Source organism: Trichechus manatus, unplaced genomic scaffold, assembly GCF_000243295.1.
Source record: "Trichechus manatus latirostris isolate Lorelei unplaced genomic scaffold, TriManLat1.0 scaffold00213, whole genome shotgun sequence".
Classification (NCBI taxonomy): Eukaryota; Metazoa; Chordata; class Mammalia; order Sirenia; family Trichechidae; genus Trichechus; species Trichechus manatus.
In genome coordinates this window covers 3394406-3419102 of record NW_004444149.1, presented here as the reverse complement: position 1 = coordinate 3419102, position 24697 = coordinate 3394406, and the positions used below count along the sequence as shown (strand labels likewise).

The following is a 24697-nucleotide window of genomic DNA, read 5'->3' as shown; positions in this document are numbered from 1 at the left end:
CTGACAGGACACAGGCCTGGGGGTGGGGGGACCCTGACAGGACACAGGCCTGGGGGTGGGGGGACCCTGACAGGACACAGGCCTGGGGGTGGGGGACCCTGACAGGACACAGGCCTGGGGGTGGGGGGACCCCGACAAGACACAGGCCTGGGGGTGGGTGAGAGGCCCTGGGGTGGGGGACCCTGACAGGACACAGGCCTGGGGGTGGGGGGACCCTGACAAGACATAGACCTGGAGGTGGGGGACATCCTGAGAGGACAGAGACCTCCAGAGGTGAGGAGGATGAGGCCGAAGACTGGGCCTTACCGTCAGCATATGGTTGAGCTCTTTCTGGAGCATCTTGCGGAAGCTGCCCTTGCTGATCTTGTTCTTGACCAGGCTGTGCTTAGACACGTATTTGTAGAAGTTTTCCACGAGGACCACGACTGCCTTCTCCAGCTCAGTGTAGCTATCCGCCATTTTACCACCTCACCTCCTCCCGGGGCCTGGGCGACATGATAAGGGGAGATGAGATGGAATCCCACAGGCCAAATCCCCTCCTTGACCCCCTGCCCTTGTCCTCTTCCTGCCCCAGCCTGGTCTGTCCTCAGGAGGAGGCAGGGGAAGGGGAAGACCGTGACAAGGTGTGACAAGGTGAGGGTGGTGGGGGAGGTTCTGGAATGAGAACTATGTGGCTCCTCTAATCCAGGTCTTCCCCAGCTCACCCGCCTCAGCAGGTTCTCCAGGCCCTTCCCCAGCCCCAGGCTTGGGCTGACAGCTTGTCAGAGCCCCAGTGAGAGCAAGAGGCTCTCATGGGAAAGGGAGGAGTTGCTTGCCCATCCTTCGGGCCAACTCCACACCTGGCCAAACGGCCCTGGGGGCAAGCCCAGCTAGGAACCGCAGAGGTGAGCCAGGAGCAGAAGGGGACAGGAGCTGTTGCCCCTGCCCCCAGAGTTGGCTGAGATGAGACACTAGCCCCAGGCAACAAAGCAGCAGATAGGGACCTAGGTCCTCCGCTATACCCAGCAGGCCCCAGGGCAGTCAGTCAAGGGCTCAAGTCATGGCTGCCCCTCTCTGGGAAAAGGGGTAAGTTCCTGATGCATCGAGTCAGACAGTGCAGAATGCCCCAGCCATACCCACTAACCTCTTCCCCTCACACCCACCCCTAAAGATACAGCAGGACCCAAGAACCCCCCCATCTGTCCATTACCTAGGGCAGAGCCAGGCCTGGTTCGCCCCAGCTGGAGTCACCCTGGACACAGCTGCAGCCTGCAGGAGGCCACAGCATCCCCCACCTCCCTGCCACCCCCCACCCCAGCCCCAGGACAAAAGACACTCACATTCCGAGCGGATACAGCCTTCTGAATAACAGGATATGAGGGGAGCTGGCAGATCTGCTGTGAGAGTCGCCGCCCATGCCCAGAGCCCCCCCAAGTCAACCGGGCAAATCAGACTCTCCTCCCACCCCCAAGGCCAGGAATGAACTCCAGCCGCCCTCGCTTGGTGGGTCCTGGACACAGCGGGGACACAGCCGCTATGAGGCCTGAGTAGCCCACAGCCTGATTCAGACAGGCTGCCTGCTGTGACCGGCCCCGCCCCAGCACCCTGCCCCTGCCACCTGCTTTCCAGTCCCCTCGTGGCCCTCCCTGCTCCCCACCTGCTCCCTTGGCCTCTCCACCTAGTTAAGCCTGCCCAGCACTCCAGCTCTGCCACCTCCTGCAGGAAGCCTGCCCTGACCTCTGTCCTCAGCACCCTCCTCTGACTTCCACAGACACCGCTGTCTTCACTGCCCAGCCTCTGCTGGGGCCCACTGATGGGTGGCCCAGCTTCTTCCTGGATCCTCTCTTCCCAGACAGTCCTTGAGGCCAGGACAGTGTTTTTACACATGGCCACTGTATTTTCTCTAGCAAATCACAGAATTCAGAGCCTACCAGCAAGACTGGAAATTTGGGACAGGTTTGTTTAATTCCTGGATGTACCATGTCCCTGCTCTAATGTCTGGATCTCCGCTAGCCCTCACTGCAAGGGGACGGTGACTTGCTCAAGGCAGATGTTCTCTAAATGGTCCCTCTCTTGCCACCCCTGATATTAGCTAACCACCGTCCCTGACCACCCTTCTGAGCTGCTACCTGCCTGTGCTTTCCTGAAGCTTTTCCTGAAGGAGTGGTGAGACATGCAGGGGAGGAACAGAGCCAGGATGCGGGAAGGAAGGAGAGGAGAGAGGGAAAGAGGTCAGGCTGGGGCGGTAGCCCATCTCTGGCCTGGAATCTTGCCCTTCCTCTCCAGGGCTCACCCGCCTGACCACTCTGGTCTGTGGCCGGAAGGACGCAGGATGGAGTCATGACTGCAGGAAACCATACTCTTTTCCATACGGGTTATTTGTTAAGGGTATAACTGTGGGGTTCCTTGTTTATATCTTCATAAGACTTTCATACAAAAACTCTAAAATTCACAAATGCAAAGGGAAAAAGTGTTTTCAATACAGGAGCTGACTCTTCCACTGCCCTTGGGGAGAGGCCAGGCCCGTGACAAGCGTTCCCGGGGACTCTGTTAGTTGGATCCATTTCAGGAAGGATGGTGCCAAGCCTAATCCCAACCGAGCTTTGGGAATGGGGAGAGAGCTCAAAGAAGGCCCTGTCCTTAACCATCGCAGACCTTGTTCCCTAAGTGAGGAATTCTGAGGAAAATAGGGAGAGGAAAAGGGAGAGGAATTGGTTTTTTGGGTGGTGTGCCTCTCTGCTCTCTCCCCTGCCCCACCCACCCCACCCACTACCTGTCTTCTTCATTTACCTGCTTCTTGGAGTCTTATTTCTCTGACCATAGGAGTCTTCTCCTGCCCCTCCTCAATACCCTACCTGGCCTCAGACAGCAACCAAGCAAGCAGGACATAGAATGAGCATCCCAAGAGACTCCTCAGCTGCCTGCAGTCAGGTGTGCTGGGTGACCCCTGAGAGGTAGCTCGGCATCTCTGGGCTTCAGTTCCCAGGCCGTCCTCTCGGTAACCCCACCACCGCCACCTTCTTGTAAAATGGATGATGCTAGAGATAACCATCTGGACAAGTGCTTTTCTGTAGCGTTTTCTGCAGGGTGTCAGAGGGGTATGATCAGCTATCATTACCCTCTTCCTCACTCCCTCCCCTGGGGGCCAGGAGACAGAATCTGCCACCCTACCTATCCCACAGCCATTCGCCCCTCCTCCCAGTCTCATCCTCTTACCAACCAAGTCGGAGGGAACCCAGGCATGGGGGCGAGTGTACCGCCCCACCCGTCTCCTTCTAGAAAGTGTCAACAGGACTTTGCTACAGGTAGATCCTGGCCTAAGAGTGGGGGGACACGGAGAGTGTGCACTGGAGCCTTCCCAAAAAGTAGGAGTGGGGACCATTTGTTCTCCAGTAGGCCCTCTCACCTGGGCCCCTAGCCCCCTCCCCACAATGTTCTCATTGTCTTCTCCTTGGCTGATTCATCACTGAGCAGCCAGGAGTCTTCCGCCCACCTCACACAGGCTTGCTGACTTCTCCAAAAGCCCAAATTGCCCTGACACCATCCCCCTGGATCTCAGCCACTCCAGCCCCGCCCTCCCACCACCTGATTCTGGGCCCCACCCCCTCCAAGGGCATTCTAATAGAGCCCCACCTCTTCAACTGCCAGGTTCCCTTCAACGTGAAGTCCTGACAGTCCACCACACCCTCCAAAGTTCACCTTCTCTTCTCACCTCCATACACATTTCTTGAGGCTTAAATTGTTCCCAAGAGTTGGGTTACGTCCCTGGACTGCCATCCATCCTAGTCACGGTTCTCTTCAGAGCCTAGCCCACTCTCAGCCCTAAACTCAGCATCCTGTGTCTCTTCCCTCTACCACCAACTCATTCACCCATGTGTTCACCCTTCATTTCCTTATGCATTCATTGCTCATTTATTCACTTTCATTCATTCATTTACTCTCTTAGTAACACATTCATTTTCTCATTCATTCACTCATTCATTCATTTGTTAATTCATTCATTCGCCCCAACTCCCTTCCATATACAACCAAAACCAAAGAACCAAACCCATAGCCATTGAGTCAATTCCGACTCATAGAAACACTATAGGACAGAGTAGGGTTTCCAAGAAGCAGCTGGTGGATTTGAACTGCCAATCTTTCAGCTAGCAGTCATAGCTCATAACCACTACGCCACCAGGAATAGTGTGATCTGAACTGGGCTGGTAATACTTTAGTCTATTTGCAAGGCTGTTTCAAACAAATCCATCCTAAACAGTCCCATTCTCTACTCCCTCTTCTCATACTCCTTCCTCAGTTCCGGGAGACTGTACTCTCAGTCTCTCATACAAGCGTCCCATCTCTCCTTCCCGGCCATCACAGCACTCACAGCTAACTCACAGGGACACATACTGAGATAAGAAGTCTATATTCCTGGTCTCCTCGTCTTGGTTAACCAATCTATCTTCCCCCGCTTCTGCTTTTGCAGCATGCAGCTGGATGAAGAACCTGGCTCCTCTGAAATTTCTTCCAGACAAGTGAACAAGTGAAGTTGGAGGAATTTGGTGTGAGAAGAGAGACACACATGCTGGGTACACACACACACACACACACACACACACACACACACACACACACACACACACACACACACACGCAAGTGGCTGGCCCTGGTCTCACTAACACTCAGACTTCTTTCCTAGTCAGTGAAGAAAGACTGAGCCCCTCTCACCAGCACCCCTAGTGCTCCCTCTCCCAACACCCATGCCCTCACCCCTAGCTCACAGGGCTAGGCAGGGGAATGCTCCTATATAGCTCAGGGGGCTCTGCCAAGCAAGGCAAGTCAAGCCAGGACCTGCCGGGTCCTGAGGTGGAGGAGAAGCTGCTGAGGTTCGATTGCTTTCCCTCTCCCGGAGCTCCGGGCTTCCCCAGGGCCTCACCAGGTTCCTCCTGGGTCTCATAGTCCCTCCCAAGGAACACCTCCCAGAGCACAATGGGCCTGGGTCCTGAGGTTGAGGAGAAGCCACCTCAGCCCCTGCCCCCTCTCCCTGGGTTCTCAGCCTTCCCGGGCCCTCCCTGATTCTCCTAGACCCCATCACCTCTACCAGGACGCAGCTCCCAGAGCCCAGACTGGCCTGTGACCAGGGTCTGACCACCCCCCGTCTCCCACCACCATGTTTTGCCCTTTTTCTGTCAGGGAAGGATTGGAACAGCTGTGGGCAAAGCTCCGGAACACGGCTGCCTGGTGGCCCAGCCTCTGGAGAGCAGCCCAGTCTGCTGCTGGGCCCTGGGAGGGGGTTTTCTCACCCCAAACCCTCCTCAGTAGGCTTCATACAACCCCCAAACCTAACCCCAGGGGTTGAGAACTCTCAGTTTCCAAACTGGCCTTTGGGGAAAGTTAATCATTAGACATCTTCCTGCCCTGGCTCTGGTAGGCCCCTCTCCCCAGCCCTCTTCATTGCCGCTTTTCCTGGCTCCCCAAGTCTGCAGGGGCCTCTCCGCAGCCTCAGATCTCCCAGGCCAGGCCTGGGGTGCTCACCTGCCTCCTCAGTCCACCTCCTCTCCAGCAGGGCTCTGGGGCCTGTGCTCTGGCACTGCCGAGTAGCTCCCCCCTCAGCCCAGCTGGGGCTCCTCCCTGCTGCACTCCCAGAATCTGTCCCACTCCCTCCCTGCCCTGCCTGGCGGAGCTGGCTCGGTGGGGAGATAGTGACTGAGCTCCCTCTTGGCTTGGCCCTGGGGTTGGGCCCCTGTTAAAGGGATACTCACCTTTTTTAACACCCTCCACCCCCACTCCAGAGGGAGTGGCGGAAGCTGGCAGTCCCCCAACCCCACCCTCCTAACCCGCAGGGCCGGAGCAGAACGGGAAACGGTGAAGAAAGGAAAAGGACTGTCACCTGCCCTTCTCACCTGGGTCACTGGGAGCCCAGTTTCAGGGGCCCCCCACAGACCAGTTCAGTTAGCATTCCAGACCAGCCTGGCTGACCACAAAAACTTCCTTGCTGTTGGGATTTCAGGAGTCACACCAGATTTCTGTGGGCCCAAGTGTGGCTCTTGGTCTTCCACCTCCAGTTCAGTCCATCAGGAATTCTCCTAAGACCCATCCCTGTTGGTGGTGGTTGCCGTCAAGTCGATTCCAACTCATGGCAACCCCATGTGTGCAGAGTAGAATGGCACCATATTGTTTTCAAGGCTGTAACCTTTTTGGAAGAAAATTACCAGGCCTGTCTTCCAAGGCACCTTTGGGTAGGTTCAAACCACCAATCTTTGGGCTAGTAGTCAAGCGCTTAACTGTTTGTGTCGCCCAGGGACTCGATGATCCATCCTCATGTGCAGCAGAGGACTCCTCTGGAAACCCTCCTCCACTCCTTCCCCAAGATACCCACAGGAACTGGCAGGTCCCATCTCACTCTACAGAGGTAGCAGCTGACGTCGTAGGAGAGGGAACCCGCTCACCAACTCCCACTGTTATGACTTGTGTTCACTGACCATTCATTACGCGTCAGGCTCTCTGCTAAGTACTTGACATGATGCAGCACATTATCATCTTAACAATCCTGTTAGGGACATGCTATTAATATCCCCATTTTACAGATGAGGAAACTGATACTCTGAGAGCATGCCCAAACTCCCTAAGATAGTAAGTGGTAGAGCAAACCCGGGCTTGCCAGCCCGATTCTCAGCTCCAGATTTCCCTTGCTACTAGTCAGCCAGGTTCCAGGACACCTGGGTTCACATCCTTTTCCCCAGGTGTGCACACACACCCTCATCTCCTGTCAGAGGGCCAGGCCACTGGCAAAGAGGAGTCCATCCCTCAGAGCAGGCCAGTTTTCCCACCTTTTGGGTCTGGAACCACCCTCAACCCAAACCCACGGGGAAAAGTGAATCCCCATTCACTTCCACTGCCAACCACTCCAGCCCTCACATGTCCTACCCCTCCCAGTGGCTCTCTGCCACCCATCCCCAACCTCCCTCATCCATGGATCTTCAAACACCCATGGGATGTCCAATCAAGACAACAGTTTTTCTAGTAGAATGGGTAAAAAATGTGGAACAAAATTCAAATTAAAAAAAAAAAAAAGACCAGACTTAATGGCCTGAAAGAGACTGGAGACATCCCCAAGACTATTGCCCTAAGACAAACTTCTAACTTGAAACTATAGACACTTCCAGAGACCACCTTTCAGCCAAATAATAGATGGGGCTATAAAATCAACAATAACATCCATGAAGAATGTGCTCCTTAGAACAATCAACCATATGAGACCAAAAGGGCAACATTTGACCAAAACCAAAGATGAGAAAACAAGGAAGGACAGGGAAACTGGACTAATGGAAACGGGGAACCCAGGGAGGAAACAGCGGGAGTGCTAATGTAACCATCGAGGGCACAAAGGCCCTCCAGACTCAGTGGGTCCTTGTCTTTCTCTTGTAAGAATATACAGAGGAGACAAGTTCTGGGTGCAGCTCTAATAGGTTTATTTTACTTGTAACGAGTAAAAGGAGTCCGTGGGGGCTCATGCCTCTCCAAAAGACTGACTCAAAGGAGGAAGCAAGGCTAGGGCTTATACGGGTCGTTGGAGATAATAGAACAATGAATATTCAGTGGATTTCTTACAAGGGGCAGGTACTCCTTGGAATGGTAGTGCATACTAATTAGGAATCCAAGATAGAACCCACTGATATTCAAGACAGAGTCCCCTCAGCAGCTCTTGGCTTCACTTATTATGGGATATGGCGCAGGTGCACTGATCTTCTGCACTACTTCGATCCCTTCGGTGGGCCAAGGGAGATCAAACAGTAGTCACACTTTGTTCTTCTGCGCATGCGGGGCCTGTAAGGAGCGGGAAGGGACTAGGAAAAGAAAACACTAAGGCGGAAGCACTAATTCCCGGTTCTTTTAACCTTATTTTATGTTGACAGAATGTGGTTCCTGTTTACCCAACTTCCAGGTGGTAATCTTTTAACAGCTGTTTTTATTCTGCCAGCACGGTTAACCCTATCAGTCTCACTAACACACTGCAGGGACTGCAACCAAGATCATGAAACAATTTGTGTAAGAAGCATTGATTGGAAAATTAATTTGCTATGTAAACTTTCACCTAAAGCACAATAAAATGTTAAATTAAAAAAAACAAAGACAACAGCTTTCACTTTTTCTATTTTTTTACTTAATCAAATGATACAAAACAACCATCATTCAGTAAATACCCAAGCACCAGCTGGTCCCCTCACCCCCAAAGTCACGCCCTCCTCAGGCTCTCCTCAATCCCACTCACCCTCTTCCCTTGCCTTAGCCCAGGGACACAGCCCTAGCAGGAGGCTGGGGCAGAGCTGGAGGTAAGAAGAGATGGTACTGGACAGACAGCTGCAGTTTGAATTGGAGGAGAGATTGGGAGAAGTAGGTTCTTGGAGATCCTTTTTAGTATCAAACATCCAGCCCTGTTTGTTCCCAGACCCCTTCGTCAAATCATTTCCCAGACCCCAGCTCCTCTCTGCCCTTTCCCCATTATCAATTTCCTCGACCCTTACACCATTTTTATCCCTCAACATCCATCCCTGAAGATGAATCTTACCCCCAACCCACCACCTGAGCCCCCTCTGGTGGGACTCCTGGCGCCATTAGCTCCCAGGAATGAGGCACACAGAGATCCCTGGGAGGACCATTGTGAACCTGAATCGTGCAGAGGTGAGAGATGCAGGTTGTGGAATGAGGTGGCAGTGGTGAAGAGAAGAGTTTTATTTCCAGGCCTGCAGTCTCTAATGTCCCCTTGCCCCAATATCCCCCCCAAGAATTCCAGGAGACTTCTCAGCTCCCCGGGCAAGGGCTCTCCAGCTTCACGCTCTTGGCTGCTTCTCCAATCAGCTCCCAGAAACTTCCGAACTCTAGTTTGGAGTCATTGCAGCTGCTCAAGTTGGCGATTTTCTCTTCTAGCCCACAGTTGCTCTGACGGGAGAGAAGACACCCACAGCTTAGAGAGAGGGCACCTTCAGATCTTCCCACCCCACCCTGCCCAGGGGCAGGAAGCAGAACCCAAGCCTACCTGGCCTTGGCAAGGGGAAAGGGCTGGGGGTTGCTAGTACCAAGGGCTGAGAGTGTGGGTGGGGTCTTGAGCTACTTGCTTGGGAAGTCACGGTAATAGCTGGGGCGGGGTGCACTCCCTCAGTACCGGCATGAGGTGGGGCAGCTGCTGGGTGACCAGGTCCTGTAGCTCGGAGGGAGTCAGTGTCTCCTTCCCACCCTCCACTGAGTACTGGTGGAAGTTCTTGATGAGGGTCTGAATGGCCCTCTCCACATCACTGAATTCCTGGGCGTCCTGAGGGCAGGGGACATCATCACCCACGTCAGGGAGTCTCCACCCACTCAGAGACCCCATGTATCCCCAGGAGTCCGCAAAGTCAACAAGGCAGAAGGGAGCTGGAAGGCACACAGACTCCCATCCACTCCCCAACCCGGAATCTAGCACCACCACCCCCACCCCCCCACTGGCCTCACAACTACAGCGGGCTCTGCCCTGAGCCAAAGGTTAGGCAAGCCTTCGCTCCCCACCCCCCAGGCCCCAGGCAGGGCAGGTCCTAGCACGCGGTCTTCCTGGGAAGACTCCATCACGGCTCCCTGTGTGGCATCAGGGAGGGGGTTGGGGCTCACATGCAGGACCCTTACAGGCTGACAGGCCAAGACGAGGGGTCTCAAGTCAATGGGGAAATATAGACCCTCAAGGTAGAGGAGCGTGGGGACAGAAACCCATGAGGAATGAATGGACCTACCTCCGCGTTGGCCGATCGGCACTGTCCCATGATGCCCTGGGTACACTTGCTCCTTTGGAGAGGTGTGTGGTCCTACAGCCTGCCCCAAAGGAGCTGATGGCTCATGTTCCACCTGCAGCAGAGGGGGGGCCTTCCGTGAGGGAAGAGCCCAGAATTCCGCCCTCAGCTCCCCGCTTTGGCTCCACCCCAGATATTCAGTGCCTCACCCAGGGGGTCAGAGCCAGCCCCCCACCAAGGCCCAGTTTCTGCCTAGGCTCCAGGAGCCCGCAGCCTGGCCTGCTTAGAGGGAATCCCTTAGGCCTCACCTCAGCTCATTCCTCCCACCTCCCCTAACCACCACCTCCGTTGTATACACACACACACACTTACACACACACACACATACACACACACACCCAGGACCTGTTCCCCTCAGCCATTCCCCTGGCAGTCTAGGGTAGAGTAGGAAGGTTAAGTGTGCCCCATGGGCAACGGGCAGCCCATTTGGGTGAAAAGAGCTGGGTTTCCTTACCTGCTGGCAGCCGCTGAGACAGGACAGGAGGAGCCAGCTCACCTGAGCTCAGCTCTTATACCTGGGGGAGGGGAGGGGAGGCAGAGGGCTGGGCCTCATCCCTAAGCCACCCCCGCTATTACAGCAGCCTGGGCTCTGAGCTAGGTCTGTGGGCCCCACCCGCCATTGGCCAGAGCAGAGAGCCTGCTCTCCCCACCCTGCCACCAGGAGGGAACCTTGGAGGGGTGAGGCTGGGATGCCCCTGGCCCTAGACCAGCATGCCAGGTTGTCGGGGGTGGAGGGAGGAAAGGCTGGGGAGACAGGAAGGGAAGGTATGGACACACCCCAGGGTTGAGCCTGGGAGGTGGAAGGACCAAGGAGAATTGTGGGGCAGGGAAGTGGCTGGGGTCAGCGTCAATAACCAGGAAACAAAGGAGCAGGGGCTGATCAAGGTAGGGTTTCTAGCCCAGAGGGAATGAGGGGTATGTGGGGCTGAGAGAGGTCCCCCAGGGGGGCTTCTCTGTACTTTCGATGTCACACACACACACACACACACACACACACACACACACACACACACTCTTCCCATCCAGGGCCAATTCGGATAGTGCCAGTTACGAGGACTGTCCAGACCCCGGCACTCGTCTTTCCCAGTCCTGGTGGCAGACATAAATGGGGAGCCCTTGGGTCAGGAGGAAGGGACCAGAGAAGGGTAACCTGGTAGAGGGAGCCAGCCAGACTGGGTGTTGTCCTGACTTCCCTTCTCCCAGAAAGCTCCCCTTGGTGGCTCATATGGGTTATCTGCCAAATAACTACCTCTCCAGACCAGTCTGGCTGGCTGTTCCTCCCTCGGAGCCCCCTGCTTTCTCTAACCCAGCAGCTGCACAGCAACCACCACCCCCCATTCCAGGACCCAGGATGACGTCCAAGGGACATTGGATTGCAAGTCCAGGAACTCAGCTTCAGTTCACCCTCAACCCAAGTGGCCCCCCTCACCTTCCCAGACCCAATGGCCTGGAATCTGAAGTAACTGGCGTGGAGTGGGGAGGGGTTACAGAGGGCAGAGGAGTCAGTGCGGGTCACAGCCAGAACAGGGTGGGCCCAGAGCCAGCTCCTGGGTGCTTCCCTAAACTCTGAGAGAAGAGCATACGTTCCAATGCCCTGCCATCCCTGTGTCTCCTTCTGGGGCTCCCCTGTGCTTTTGGTCTCAATAGGGGACCCTCTGTAACCATCTCAATGGAGGAACCCTTCCAAGAGCATCTCATTCTGAAGGTTCTTCTGAGGGACCTCAACCTGGGGACCCCTCTGAGGGTCTCTCAATCTGGAGGCTTCCCGGAGAGCATCTCAACCTGGGGTCCCTCTGAGGAATCTCAATCTGGGGGCCTTTTGCTAGGAGGTGGGGGAGAGCTTGTCTCAGCCTAAAATTTCCTCCAGACTAGTATCCAGTAAAACCAGTTGCCATCAAGTCGATTCCTACTCATGGCGACCCCATGCGTGTCACAGCAGAGCTGCACTCCACAGGGATTTCCGTGGCTGATTTTTCAGAAGTAGATCACCAGGCCTTTCTTCCGAGGTGTCTCTAGGTGACTTCCAACTGCCAATGTATCAGTTAGCAGCCGAGCACATTGAATGCACCATCCAGGGGCTGACAGACTAATCGCTGCCCCAGTGGACTCCACCTGACAGCACTGCAATGAGGAGTCCGCCCCTAGAAGGCAGCGCCCCGAGAGGCCCTGCCCCTGCTCCCTCTGGTGGCAGGTAGTGCAAACCTCATGCCCCTCAAACCATCAAGGAGAGGGAAAGCTGGGACGGCTGCGTGACCAAAAATTCTTCCTCCTGCAGCCCTACCACCACCCTCACTCCACGGTCCTTGAATCAGAACCTTATGTCCATCCTTCTCCTCCACCCTTGCTATGGAGAGAGGGGAGACAGAAGGGGAGTTTAGTGTTTTCGAGCTCCCATCCAGAGAGCATCCCAGTTCATCAATCACAGAGGCTCTGGAATTTCAACCCAGTTCCATCAAGTCTTGTCTTTGCGAGTTAACCTCTCCAAAATCCGTTCCTTCATCTTTAATACAGGACTTAAAAATAGTACCAACTCAAGGACCCTATCTCAAAAGTAGTACCCTATCTCAAAAGGCTTCGAAAATTAACTAAGAAAATGCAGATAAAATGATTAGCACCGTTACTAGCACATAGTGTTAGCCCTCGGCACGCGTTCACGCTATCATCATTCTATGGCACAAACCCCAGGAATAAGAGAGAGAGCTGGAAGCAAGGACCAGGCTCCTGAGTCCTGGTGGGGCGCGAGTCACCTCATCTGCCCCTTACCCAGATCTCTGTCGCTACCTTTCAATATTCATTCATCAACCACTTATTTATTGAGCACTGCACAAGACACGGAGCTAGGTGCTGTGGAATATGTGAAGATGAGTAACATTCCCTGCCTTCAAGGAGCCTGGGTGAAGCAAGCAGTTCGTGCTCAACTGATAATCTAAAGGTTAGCAGTTATAACTTACCCAGCAGCTCCTCAGAAGAAAGGCCTGGCAAACTGCTTCCACAAAGTTTACAGTCAAGAAAACCCTATCGAGCAGTTCTACTCTCTAACACTTGAGGTCGTTATGAGTTGGAATCCATTTGACGGCAACGGGTTCTTGCGCCTTCAAGGAGCTCATAATTTTCCGACCCACCCTCAGGCAGGGCAAAGCCTTCCCACCCCTAGTCTCAAGAGAAGCAGCCTTGGTGATGCAGTGTTTAAAGGCTCAGCTGCTAACCGAAAGGTCAGTGGCTCAAACCCACTAGCCACTCTGCAGGAGACAGATGTGGCAGTCTGCTTCTGTAAAGATTACAGCCTGGGAAGCCCTATGAGGCGGTTCTACTCTCCTATAGTGTCGCTATGAGTCGGAATCAACTTGACGGCAACAGATAGTCTCAAGAGAAAAAATGGGACGGGGGGGTCAATAAGTAGCACGCTTTTGTTTCAAGTGGGAAGCTTTATTTGGGAGGAGTGGGGTTCTGCCTGGACCGCCCGGACCTGCCCTGCCCGCCCCCATCCCCGCAGTTGGCTTTAGTTCCTCTGGATCTCCAGGGCCTTCTCCTTCCTGACCTCCTTGGCCAGCTCCCCAATCAGCCTCCAGTATTCATTGAACTTGAGCTCTGAGTCCTGATTCACGTCCAAGCTCTTCATCTTCTCATCTAGGGAGCCCACTTCCTGGGGAGACACCAAGAGGAAGGGCAGAGTTAGAAACTAGGGTTCTTGAGGCAAGCAGCAAGGAGAGAATTGCCAACAGCCATTCTCTGAGGGACAGTGAATGAAAATGGCGGTAGGGAGGCGCCTGACCTCCTCTAACTTCACAACGGGAAAGAGAATCAAGATCAACAACTCAAGGCTGATTTCTGTGAGGAAGAAGTCAGACATACCTCCTCTCTCCAAGCTTTTTACCAATTCTGACACCAGCCGTCCCTCCCACGGCACTCTCTACTTCTCTGCTGGGTTCGATAATTCTTTGCAATGGCCACACAGAACTCACAGACCACACCCAAAGTTATAGGGTTTATTAGGGAAGTAACAGGTTACGACTCAGGATCAGGCACGACTCAGGATACAGTTCTTCACTCAGGACAGCGTCTTCTCAGAGGTGCCCGCAGGCAGGCCTCACCCTGGCCCTTGGTCCCTCGGTTCCACCGCCCCTCAGCCCCCTGGCCCGGCCTCTGCCCTGCTTGGGCGAGCATTACAAAGCTCTTTAGCTCCACCAATAAGCACGTGGAGGCACGCTACTCTGCCAGCAAGCCTTGGCCCGAAGGCACTCAGCTCTCTCATTCTGTGGGTCAACAAGCCCAGCTCCATGGTCTAGGAAGCCCACTGTGCCATCTCGGACCGATCTCCTGGTTCTGCTGCCACCATTTCTCTTCCACTCCTTCTCACTGTCTTGTGCCATCTCCAGTGTTCCAACTCTGTCTTGTCTCCTGGGTCTAGAAAATTCTCAGTGCAGGGATCCTGGGTCCAAAGGACACACTCCACTCCCATCTCTTATTCTTGGTGGTAGTAAGATAAAAGGTGTGACTCAAGTAAGGGTGTGACTTGAATAAAGGTGGTGACTGGGATAAGGGTGGTGACTTGAGTCACAACCTTCTAGTAAGGCAGTGACTCAAGATACATCCTGCCCTAATCCTGACTCATGAACATAACGGACAACTCACTCCCAAATGGGACCATAACCACAGGTCTGGAGGCTAAGATTTATAACACATCACAAAATGGAGGATAATTACATCAGATCACAAAAATGGAAGATGACTACATCATTACATAGCTGCCAAATTACATCATTACATAACTGCAAAACCACTAAAAATCATGGCCTAGCCAAGTTGACACATAACCTTAACCTTCACAGGTTCCATACACCTTATTTGCAGAGTCCCCCCCCGCCCCCAGTCATTGTGTAGAAGTCACAAAGACTATGACTAGAAGGGCCATATTAAGTAATTCACTGCATCACAGAGGGAAGGGTGGCAGCCCCAGGACAGTGATGCCGTGGTACCCAACTCCAAGGGGCACCAAGAGGGGAAAGTGGAGGAATTTGATTTGTAACATTTGCTGTGGTGTAAATACTCCCATCATGGCCCATTTTGAACCACAAACATGATGTCAATGAAGGTTGCATATAATCAGCTCTGGCCAGTAGGTATGAGCTGGTCTCAGCACAGCACTGTGCCAGCCATGAGATTTGACCAAGGATATTCAGGGGGCTGTTGTAGGGATGGACCCAGTCTGGTCACCCTCAGAGCCACCCTCCTTCTTCACCAGAGCTGGACAAGTTCACATCACTTAGCTGTTCATTTGCATAATCCTAATGCCTTCCCAAGGAGCCCTGGGGGTGTAATGATTAAGCACTTGGCTGCTAATCAAAAGGTTGGCCGTTTGAACCCACCAGCTGCTCCGTGGGAGAAAGATATGGCAATCTGCCTCCGTAAAGATTTACAGCCTTGGAAACTCTGTGGGGCAGTTCTACTCTGTCTTATCGGGTCACTGTGAGTCTGAATCAACTTGACTGCAATGGGTTTTTGGTTTTAATGTCTTCCCGTTTTTCCAGCTGGGTCCTAAGCTGGTAGATCAGGGGAATGGCAAAGACACAGGGTACCTGGTTTTCTAGGGGGCCCTTCACAAAATCTTTCTCATTAGGCCTATGAAATCTATGGATACTGTAAGCTGGACCTTCACAATCAATGGATTTGTTGCTAGATAATCCCAATCAAAAAGATGATTTTTGAACAACGAATCAATGTCAAACCAGAGAAGGGTGCCTCAGGCAAAGCTTGATGCTCAACACCTGGATCAACATTTGGATGAAGGCGGAGAAGACTTGCCAAATCTAGAGATGGCACAAAGCTAATTCATAGAATAGCTAAACAAGAATTTTAAAGTCACACTCACACTTAATTGTAAAATACTGTAAGTATTGCCAGCGGAAGGTAAGGATGCCCAGTGTAACATTATACTGGGAGGGAAAAAAAAAAAAGAAATATGCAATTAGGCAAGAGAAAGAAATGAAAGTAAGTACTGGAAAAGAACATAACTGTATACTAAGGAAAACCAAAACTGTGATAAAGGCTAACACTTCAACAAGCGCAAGCACTTAATAGTGCTGACTGTTCCAGACATTCTGCTAAACACATTACATGCTTTACTTCATTTAATTCTCGTAGTCTGCTGCAATGAAAGGCTCCATGAACACAAGACTTTGTCCATCTTGCTCACCACTGTAACTCCAGTTCCTGGGAAAACGGCTGGCACATAGCAGCTACTGGTGGACCACTATAAGCTGAAGCCTAGGACCGTGTCAGGACAGGACATAGTAACTGCTCAATCAACACTGGTTGAGTAACTGGAAGACCAACCCAAGGAGGAGGGTATTGTTATGAGTCCACTTCACAGATGAGAAAATTAAGGCTCAGAAAGACTAAGTAACCAACCGAAGATGACAAACCTGCATTTGAACCTAGATTGTCTCAGAGTTTATCCTCTTATTCACGTCTTGGTATTTCTCAAAAAAAAGACTAAAAAACGATTAGAAATGATAAGGTGTCTGGTTACAATATTAATACACAAAAACCAATAACATTTAAGTATACAAATGTTAACCAGTTAGAAAACATAATGAGAAAAATCCCATTTAAAACAGTAAAAAATAAAATACTTAGGCATAAATTTAGAAATCAGATCTTTGTGGAGAAAACTGAACTGAGGAATGTAAAAGAAAACTTGAATAAACAGAAAAGCATAGCTTTTTCTTAGAAAGACTCAATAGTGTAAAGATGTCAATTCTCTCTAAAATACAATTTTACATAATTCCAATTTAAAATAGGAGTCTCTGAGGAGTGCAAACGATTAATGCACTTGGCTGCTAACCAAAAGGTTGGAGGTTCGAGTCCACCAGAGGATCCACTGAAGAAAGGCCTGGCAACATACTTCCCCAAAATCAGCCATTTAAAACACTATGGAGCACAGTCCTACTGTGATACACACGGGGTCGCCATGAGTCAGAGCTGACTCAACGGCAACTGGTACTGGTTCCATTAAAATCTGCAGGATTCTTTTTAACATAATAAAATGTTACTAAGATTCATCTTGAAAAATAAAACATTGGGATTCACCTGTAATATTCTGAAAACTACAAATGAGGAGAGAACCAACCCTACAGGGATTAGAGCATATTCTAAAACTACAGTAATTAAACCAGGTTGTTACTAAGTAAGTAATAAACGGATGGATGAAGCAGAATAAAGAGACCCAAAATACACATGGGAATTGAATAGGTAATAAAGGTGGCATTTCACATTAGTAGGAAAGTTTAAATAATAAAATAAACTCTGGGTTTTTGTTTGTTTTTTGTTGTTGTCTGTTAAAAAGGGAAGATCTTTCTAAGCATGACATAAAACACAAAAGCTATTCAGGAAAAGTGTGATAGATTTGACTCTACGAACTTGTTTTACATTCTGTATGGCAAAAACTACCGAAAACAAAGGACAAAGGGCAGATTAGGGGGAAATATTTGCAAGACTTGTAGTAGACAAAAGGCTAATGTCTTTATTCTGTAAAGAGCCATAAAAAAATCAACGGGAAAAAGAAAAACTCTTTGATAAAAAGAAATAAACAAGCAGTTCACCAAAAAAGTAATATAAATGTTCATCAAGAATATTTTTTGTAAATCAGAACAAGATCTCATTTTTACATATTAGAGTAACCCATGACCATCGAGTGGATTCCGACTAATAGTAACCTTATGGGACAGAGTAAAACTGTCCCACAGGGTTTCCAAGGCTGTAATCTTTACGGAAGCAGATTGCCACATCTCTCTCCCTCGGAGCAGCTGGTGGGTTGGAACCTCCGACTTTTCGGTTAGCAGCCAAGTGTGCTTAACCACTGCGCCACCAGGGCTCCTTACATTTTGATTAACGAACATTAAAAGCTTGATAATACCCAGTTTGGGCAAGGACGTGGAAAACGGGCGGGCACTTGTACGCACTGTTGACGGCCATGTAAACTGGTACAACCCTGTTGGGTGGCAGATTGGTAATAGTCATAAAAATTAAGAGAAAACATGCCTTTTGACTAAATATTTCTACTGATATTTACCCTGTACAGATATTATCCTTCAAGTACATAAAGATATATGAACATGGGTGTTTGCCAAAAGAAAAAAACCAGCACAAGAGAAATGTCAGTCCATAGAGGATTTAGCTAGTAACTGTGTGCTAACCCGTAGAATGGAATACAGTGCAGCGTTTTCTTTTCATTGATTGTAAACTTTATTAATACAATGTTAAAAATGTTATCTCAATTTTAAAACATTGTAAGAACCAGGGCTACCTTACAAACTGTAAAATATGAAAATATTTATGGAAACATGACTTTTTACTCTTTCACATTTTTTTTATTGTTGTAAAAAATATAGGTAACCCATTTGCCAATTTAACATTTTTCACATATAGAATTCAGTGAGATCAATTACATCAATCATGTTGTGCAACCATCACCCATCTCCTTTGCCAAATTTTTCATTCCCATAAATAAAAACTCATTGCTTCCGCAACAATTCCCCCCACCCCCCATTCTCTAGCCCCTGGTTAAAGACTATGAATGTTTGTTTAATTATCTGTTATTGTGTTTTTGGTGAAGGTTTATACAACAGTTTAGGTTCCCATTTGACAATTTCTACACAAATTGTTCAGTGACATTGATTACATTCTTCACAATGCATGAACATTCTAATATTTCCATCTGATTGCTCTGTTTCCATTAATCTAGTTTCCTTGGCGCCTTACATTCTCATCTTTGTTTTTAAGTCATTGTTGACCATTTGGTTTTATATGGATGATTCTCTTAAAGGAGCATAGTACTTATGGGTGACATTCTTTATTTTGTGAGCCAATCCGTTATTCAGCTAAAAGGTGATCTCAGGGGCTAGCTTCAGTTCAAGGCTTAGAGTATCTCAGGGCAATAGTCTCAGGGAGTCCTCCAGTCTCAACTGGTCCAGTAAGTCTGGCTTTGTTTTTGTTTTGTTTGTTTAGTAATTCGAGGTTGTGTTCCACATTTTTCTTCCACTCTGTCAGGGTCCGTCTACTGTAGCCCTGATCAGAACAGTCGGTAGTGGTAGCCGGGCACCATCTACTTCTTGTCGTCTCAGGGTAGATGAGATCATGACTCATGTAGACTATTAGTCCCTGGGAACCACCATTAAACTCCGATCTCTATATAGTTACCTATTCTAGGTACTTCATATTAGTAACATCATACACTATTTGTCCTTTTGCGATTGACTGATTTCACTCAGCATGATGTTTTCAAGGTCCATCCATGCTGTAGCTTGGATCAGGACTTCATTTCTCTTGAAAGTAGTGAGATGCCCAGGCACCATTTTTTAAATGGGAAAATATCCAACGTGCATTGTTAATTTTTTTTTAAAGCTGTTTGTAGAACAGCACATAAGAGGCATTCATTCATTCACTCACTCAACCAATATTTGTTGAGCATCTACTAGGAGGCAGACACTGCTCTCAGTACTGCGGATAAAGCAGTCAGCAAATTCTCCTCCTTCACGGGACTTACATTCTTGGTAAACATACGACTATATAACGGAGGTCAAGTGTGATGGGCGAGTTCTGGGAAAAAATAAAGCAGGGTAAAGGAATAGAGGTAATATCTGGATTTGGTGGTGAAGGAAGACAACTGTAAGGATTTGCCATTTAAGCAGAAATCTGGATTAAATGAAGAATAAGGCTAACAAATACCTGGAGGATAAGCATTCTGGGCCGAAGAAACAGCAAGCTGAAAAGCCACAAGGTGGGAACGTGCTTGGCGTTGACGAAAGGGCAAGAAGGCTGATATGGCTGGCAAGGTGTCCAAGGAAAGAAAAAAGTAATGAGGGAGAAGGAGAAGAGACCAATCACGTAGGGCCCTGTGGACCATGGGAGGGACCTGAGATTGTATTCAACGTGTAAGAGAAGGCCCAGGGTTTAGAGCAGAGGAATGACTTGATCTGATTTACAATTTAAAAAGAAAACTCTGACTGCAAGTTGGAGAACAGACTCTAGGGAACCAAGGGTGAAAACAGGGAAATCATTTATGAAGCTATCATAATATGGCAGGTGGTGGAAGAGCTGCTCAGACATGATTGGATTCAAGTCTTTTGAAAGGAGAGCCTACAGGGTTTGCCAATGGATTGGCCAAATGGTGTATGGTATGGAATAGTAAAGCGAGACTCCAAAGCTTTTGGTCTGAGTAAATGGGTGAATTGTCGAGCCATTTGCTGAGATGGGGAGAGGACCAAGTTGCAGAGGGATATGGTGGGAAATGCAGTTCTGCTTTCGACATGTTTTGTTGGAGATGCCTACTAGGCACCTAAGAGGAGATGTCAAGGTAGACAGTTGGACATATGAGTCTGGAATCCAGAGAATAGTTCTGAGATAGATTATAAATTTGGGACTTATCAGCATATAAAACCAAACCCAAACCCGTTGCCATCAAGTCGATTTAGACTCGTAGTGACAGAGCAGAACTGCCCCACAGGGTTCCCAAGGAGCGGCTGGTGGATTCGAACCGCCAAACCTTTTGATCAGCAGCTGAGCTCTTAACCGCTGTGACACCAGCTCTCCTTGATCACTAGCATACAGATGGTGCTTAAAGCCATAGGATCCACAAGGGAGTGAATGTAAATGGAGTGAACAGTTCTAAGAGCTGAGCCTGGAGGCGCGCCAACATTAGAGACTGGGAAGAGGAGGAGGATCTTAGATTTTACTCAGTGTGTAAAGCTAAGGAGACTAAGGAGGAACAGCCATAGAGATAGCAGGAAAACCAGGGGTGCTTTGTATCTAGAAAACCAAATGAAGAAAATGTTTCAACAATGTAAACGGGGAATATGAACTGATCTTTAGCAATAAGGAGATCATTTGCAATAGCAGCAAGAGAAGTTGCAGTGGCTGTGGTGTGGTGAGGTGGGGATGAAAACCTGACTAGAATGGACTCAAGACGAAAGGGCAGGGGTGGGGGGACGGTACCAGGAGAGGAGAAAGTGAACACCCTGAGTATCAATAACTCTCACTGCTTTTTTTTTAAATTGTTGTACTTTAAGTGAAAGTTTACAATTCACGTTAGTCTCTCACACAAAAATTTCTACATACATTTTTATGTGACCCTAATTGCTCTCCCTATACTGTGACAGCACATTCCTCCTTTCCACCCTTGATTTCCCGCGTCCATTCAACCAGCTCCTGACCCTCTCTGCCTTCTCATCTCACCTCCGGACAGAAGCTGCCCATTTAGTCTCTTGTATCTACTTGAGCTAAGAAGTACATTCTTCATGAGCATCATTTTATGTCCCATAGTCCAGTCTAATCTTTGCCTGAAGAGCTGGCCTTGGGAATGGTTTTAGTTCTGGGTTGACAGAGAGTCCGGTAACCATGCTTTCTGGGGATCCTCCAGTCTCAGTCAGACCATTAAGTCTGGTCTTTTTACTAGAATTTGAGTTCTGCAGCCCACCTTTCTCCTGCGCTATCAGGGACTCTCTGTTGTGTTCCCTGTCAGGTGGTCATTGGTGGTAGCTGGGCACCATCTAGTTCTTCTGGTCTCAGGATGGTGAAGTCTCTGGTTTATTTGGCCCTTCCTGTCTCTTGGGCTAATACTTTTCTTGTGTCTTTAGTGTTATTCATTCTCCTTTACTCCAGATGGTTGGGACCAATTGATGGATCTTAGATGGCCGCTTGCTAGCTTTTAAGACCCCAGACGTCGCTCACCAAAGTAGGATGCAGAGCATTTTCTTAATAAACTTTGTTATGCCAATTGACCTAGATGTCCCCTGAAAGCATGGTCCCCAGACCCCCAATCCCTGTTACTTTGTCCCTCAAAGTGTTTGACTGTACTCAGGAAACTTCTTAGCTTTGGTTTAGTCCAGTTGTGCTGACTTCCCCTGTAGTGTGTGCTGCCCTTCCCTTCACCTAAGATAATTCTTGTCTAATATTTACTTAGAACTCTCACTGCTTTTGAGGAGTTTTGCTATAAGCGGGAACAGACATATAAGGCATAGCTGGAGGCGGTTATAGGGCCAAAGGAGGTTTTCTTTTCTTTCTTTCTTTTTTTTTTTTAAGATGAGAGATATGACAGCATAGGCGTAAACTGACAAGAATGATCCAGTAGAGAGGAATAATTTGATGATGCAAGACAGAGAGTGGTCCTTAAGTAGGTGAGGGGGATGGGATCTAGGGCACCAGTGGAAGGGTTGGCCTTATGAGCAGTGAAGATCCTTCACGGTAACAGGAAGGGAGCAGTAACAGATTTGAGACAGAGAGCATGTAGAAGTTTCCTGATTGCTCCTATTTTCTCTGTGAACTAAGAAGCAAAGTCATCAACTGAGACAGAAAGAATGTAGGGTGAGGTACTGGAGCTTGAGGAGAGAGAAAAAGCTGTGAACTGACCATCTCTACGAGTACAGACTCAGAAAGCTGGATTTAACCAGCAGGTCAATCAGCAAGTTAATGTAGGTAGAATGTTGGATTTAATCTGCGTGGCCACACAAGTGTCTTGCGCTTGACTACCAACCTAAAGGGTGGCAATTCGAACTCACCCAGCAGCACTGTGGAAGAAAGGCCTGGTGATCTGCTTCCAAAAGATTATAGCCAAGAAAATCCTATGGAGCAGTTCTACTCTGTAACACATGGGGTTGTCATGAGTCAGACTCAACTCAACGGGGCAACGGGTTACAGGGATGCCGCCAGACAAGTAGGACAGGAGACAGAAGCAAGGAAGTTAAGGGAGTGAAACTTAGAACAGGAGTTGAATAAGAAGAGAAATGAGGACGTGAGGGATGATGACGAAAGAAGAAAAAAGGGTCAAGAGATTAGAAGTCCCAGTGGTATAAAGGAAATGCCGGGAGGAGGAACAAGATGGAGGAATAGATTTGGAAAGTCAGGAGGTGGTAGTCAGAGAAAGGAATGCTTGAAATTAAGATTCTGGAGGTGGTATATTTTTCTTGGTAATGACAAGGTCTAAAGAATGCACACAGAAATGGGACCTGAGAAGAGTAAGGGCAGAATCTTTGGAAGTGAGGAGTTCAAGAAATTGCAAGGGCCAGGTCCTGGATGAGTTGTCTGTGGGGATACTGAAGTCACTGGGAACAAGGACAGGAGCAATATAAGAAAAAGAACAGCAAGCCAGGGCTGAAGTGCTCTAAGGACTGCAACAAGAGAGGGGACAGGTAGTATATGAGCTTCCAAAGAGCAAGGGGGCTTAGAAAGAAGGAGGAACTTGGATCTGGAAGCAGCAATGAAAAGCAAACATGTCATCTCTTGCATCTCCAGGCCCAGAGGGAGTTGGATGTGGAAGAAAAAAACAGCCATTACTTGACAAGGCCACAGGGAATGCTGTGCCTTCAGGGGAGAGACAGATCTTCTGTAAGAAGATGAGGCAAAAACTCTGAGAAGTCTGAGGATGAAGGGGATTTTGCCAACGACAGACTATGAGTTTCAGGTATTCATTTGTGTTTTTTACAAAATCCATATTCACACACTTTTATGTGCCTGGGAATTTCCAAAAAGGATGGAAAAGAAACTCAGCAGCCAGGAATGATGGGCCAACCCACAGGCAATGAAATTTAAGTCCTGACTCCCTCCTGATAGTAGGAGAAAAGGAATGACCTCCTTAGGCACTCTGTTGAGGGGATTTCCACAGCGGGCAGAAAGTGATTGCAAATGTTCCTTCCAAGTCCCTCCTACACTGAGGTTCTGTGACTCCATGAATTTGGCTGTTTTTATTTTTGACAAGCCCCTTCGCACCACTGGACCTCAGTTTTCGTATATGTGAAGTGAGGAGGTTGGGCCATGTTTTCTCTTGACCTCCTTCTAGCTCTGATGGCCTATGAATCTCCTGGAAGCCAGCTCTGGGCCCAGTCCTGTGTTGGGAAATGAGACTAGAGAGGCACAGACCAGACACAGGAACCCAACAGCATGGTCTGTAGGAAGCACGAAGCCCCATAACACTGTCATTTGCACAAACATTTTTTTGTTTACCTAGTTACACACACACACACACACACACACACACACACACACAGAGGCCGGAAAATCCAGAACCATTTACCTGCACCCTTCCCCACAATCACACTTGTGGTCACACTATCGAGCTCAACAATATCATCTCACACGCACAGTGTCCCACGATCACAGTCTCACAAAATCTCGCAGACCCCCACCTACCTTGAGCAGGTGAGGCAACTGCTGGGTGGCCAGTTCCTTAAACTCATTGATGTTGAGGCTGCCCCGCCTGCCCTCCTGCCCTGCAAAGGTGAAGAAGGTAGTGACCACGGTCTCGATGGCCATCTCCAGCTCTGTCAGTGGCTCAGCGGCCATGAGGACCCTGAGGCTGGAGCCGGGGTCCTGAGGTGCTGACCTACAGGAGGCGAAGGAGCAGAGGGAGAGTCAGGTAGTCCAGGGATCCAAGAATAGGTCAGAGAGTCCCCTACCCTGGCTTTGCCACCTCAGGCCTCTGCCCAGAAGGTGTATTAGGGAGACGAGGGAGAGGGCAGGAGACCAGGCAACAGCTCCTCAGTCTAGGTGGGGGATGGGAGGCACTTCTGTTCCAGAAACCCTTCCTGCTGTAGGTCTGGCAGTCTGGGAGTCCTTCTTAAGTGTCTGTGTCTAAGGGACCCCTCTGTGGCGGTCCCTCAGACTGGAGTCCCCTCTGTCAGAGGCTCTCAGTCTGGGGGTCCCTCCATGGAGCTCTCTCAGTCTGGGGGTCCCTCCGTGGAGTTCTCTCAGTCTGGGGTCCCTCCGTGGAGTTCTCTCAGTTTGGGGGTCCCTCCGTGGAGTTCTCTCAGTCTGGGGTCCCTCCGCGGAATTCTCTCAGTCTGGGGGTCCCTCCGTGGAGTTCTCTCAGTCTGGGGGTCCCTCCGTGGAGCTCTCTCAGTCTGGGGGTCCCTCCGTGGAGTTCTCT

The 24697-nt window shown here is 49.8% G+C and overlaps 3 protein-coding genes across 3 annotated transcripts in view; all 3 read right to left on the bottom strand.

The window, feature by feature from the left end:
* The window catches only part of S100A16 (S100 calcium binding protein A16), a 6293-nt gene extending 712 nt beyond the window's left edge, over nucleotides 1–5581 (bottom strand). Inside the window, exons 1-2 of the mRNA XM_004388600.1 lie at nucleotides 5498–5581; nucleotides 307–485 (exon numbers count right to left, since the gene is read on the bottom strand). Of these exons, the coding sequence (XP_004388657.1) occupies nucleotides 307–459 (153 nt within the window). The 5' untranslated portion in view covers nucleotides 460–485; nucleotides 5498–5581. The remainder of the gene's footprint in view (nucleotides 1–306; nucleotides 486–5497) is intronic.
* A 3183-nt stretch (nucleotides 5582–8764) lies between these two features.
* On the bottom strand, nucleotides 8765–9753 carry S100A14 (S100 calcium binding protein A14). Its single transcript, XM_004388634.1, has 3 exons — nucleotides 9724–9753; nucleotides 9126–9272; nucleotides 8765–8902 (listed from the first exon to the last, which is right to left on the bottom strand). Exons 1-3 carry the CDS (start codon nucleotides 9751–9753, stop codon nucleotides 8765–8767), a joined length of 315 nt encoding a protein of 104 aa, XP_004388691.1.
* A 3510-nt stretch (nucleotides 9754–13263) lies between these two features.
* The window catches only part of S100A13 (S100 calcium binding protein A13), a 12398-nt gene continuing 964 nt past the window's right edge, over nucleotides 13264–24697 (bottom strand). Inside the window, exons 2-3 of the mRNA XM_004388633.2 lie at nucleotides 23962–24154; nucleotides 13264–13423 (exon numbers count right to left, since the gene is read on the bottom strand). Of these exons, the coding sequence (XP_004388690.1) occupies nucleotides 13280–13423; nucleotides 23962–24114 (297 nt within the window). The 5' untranslated portion in view covers nucleotides 24115–24154 and the 3' untranslated portion in view covers nucleotides 13264–13279. The remainder of the gene's footprint in view (nucleotides 13424–23961; nucleotides 24155–24697) is intronic.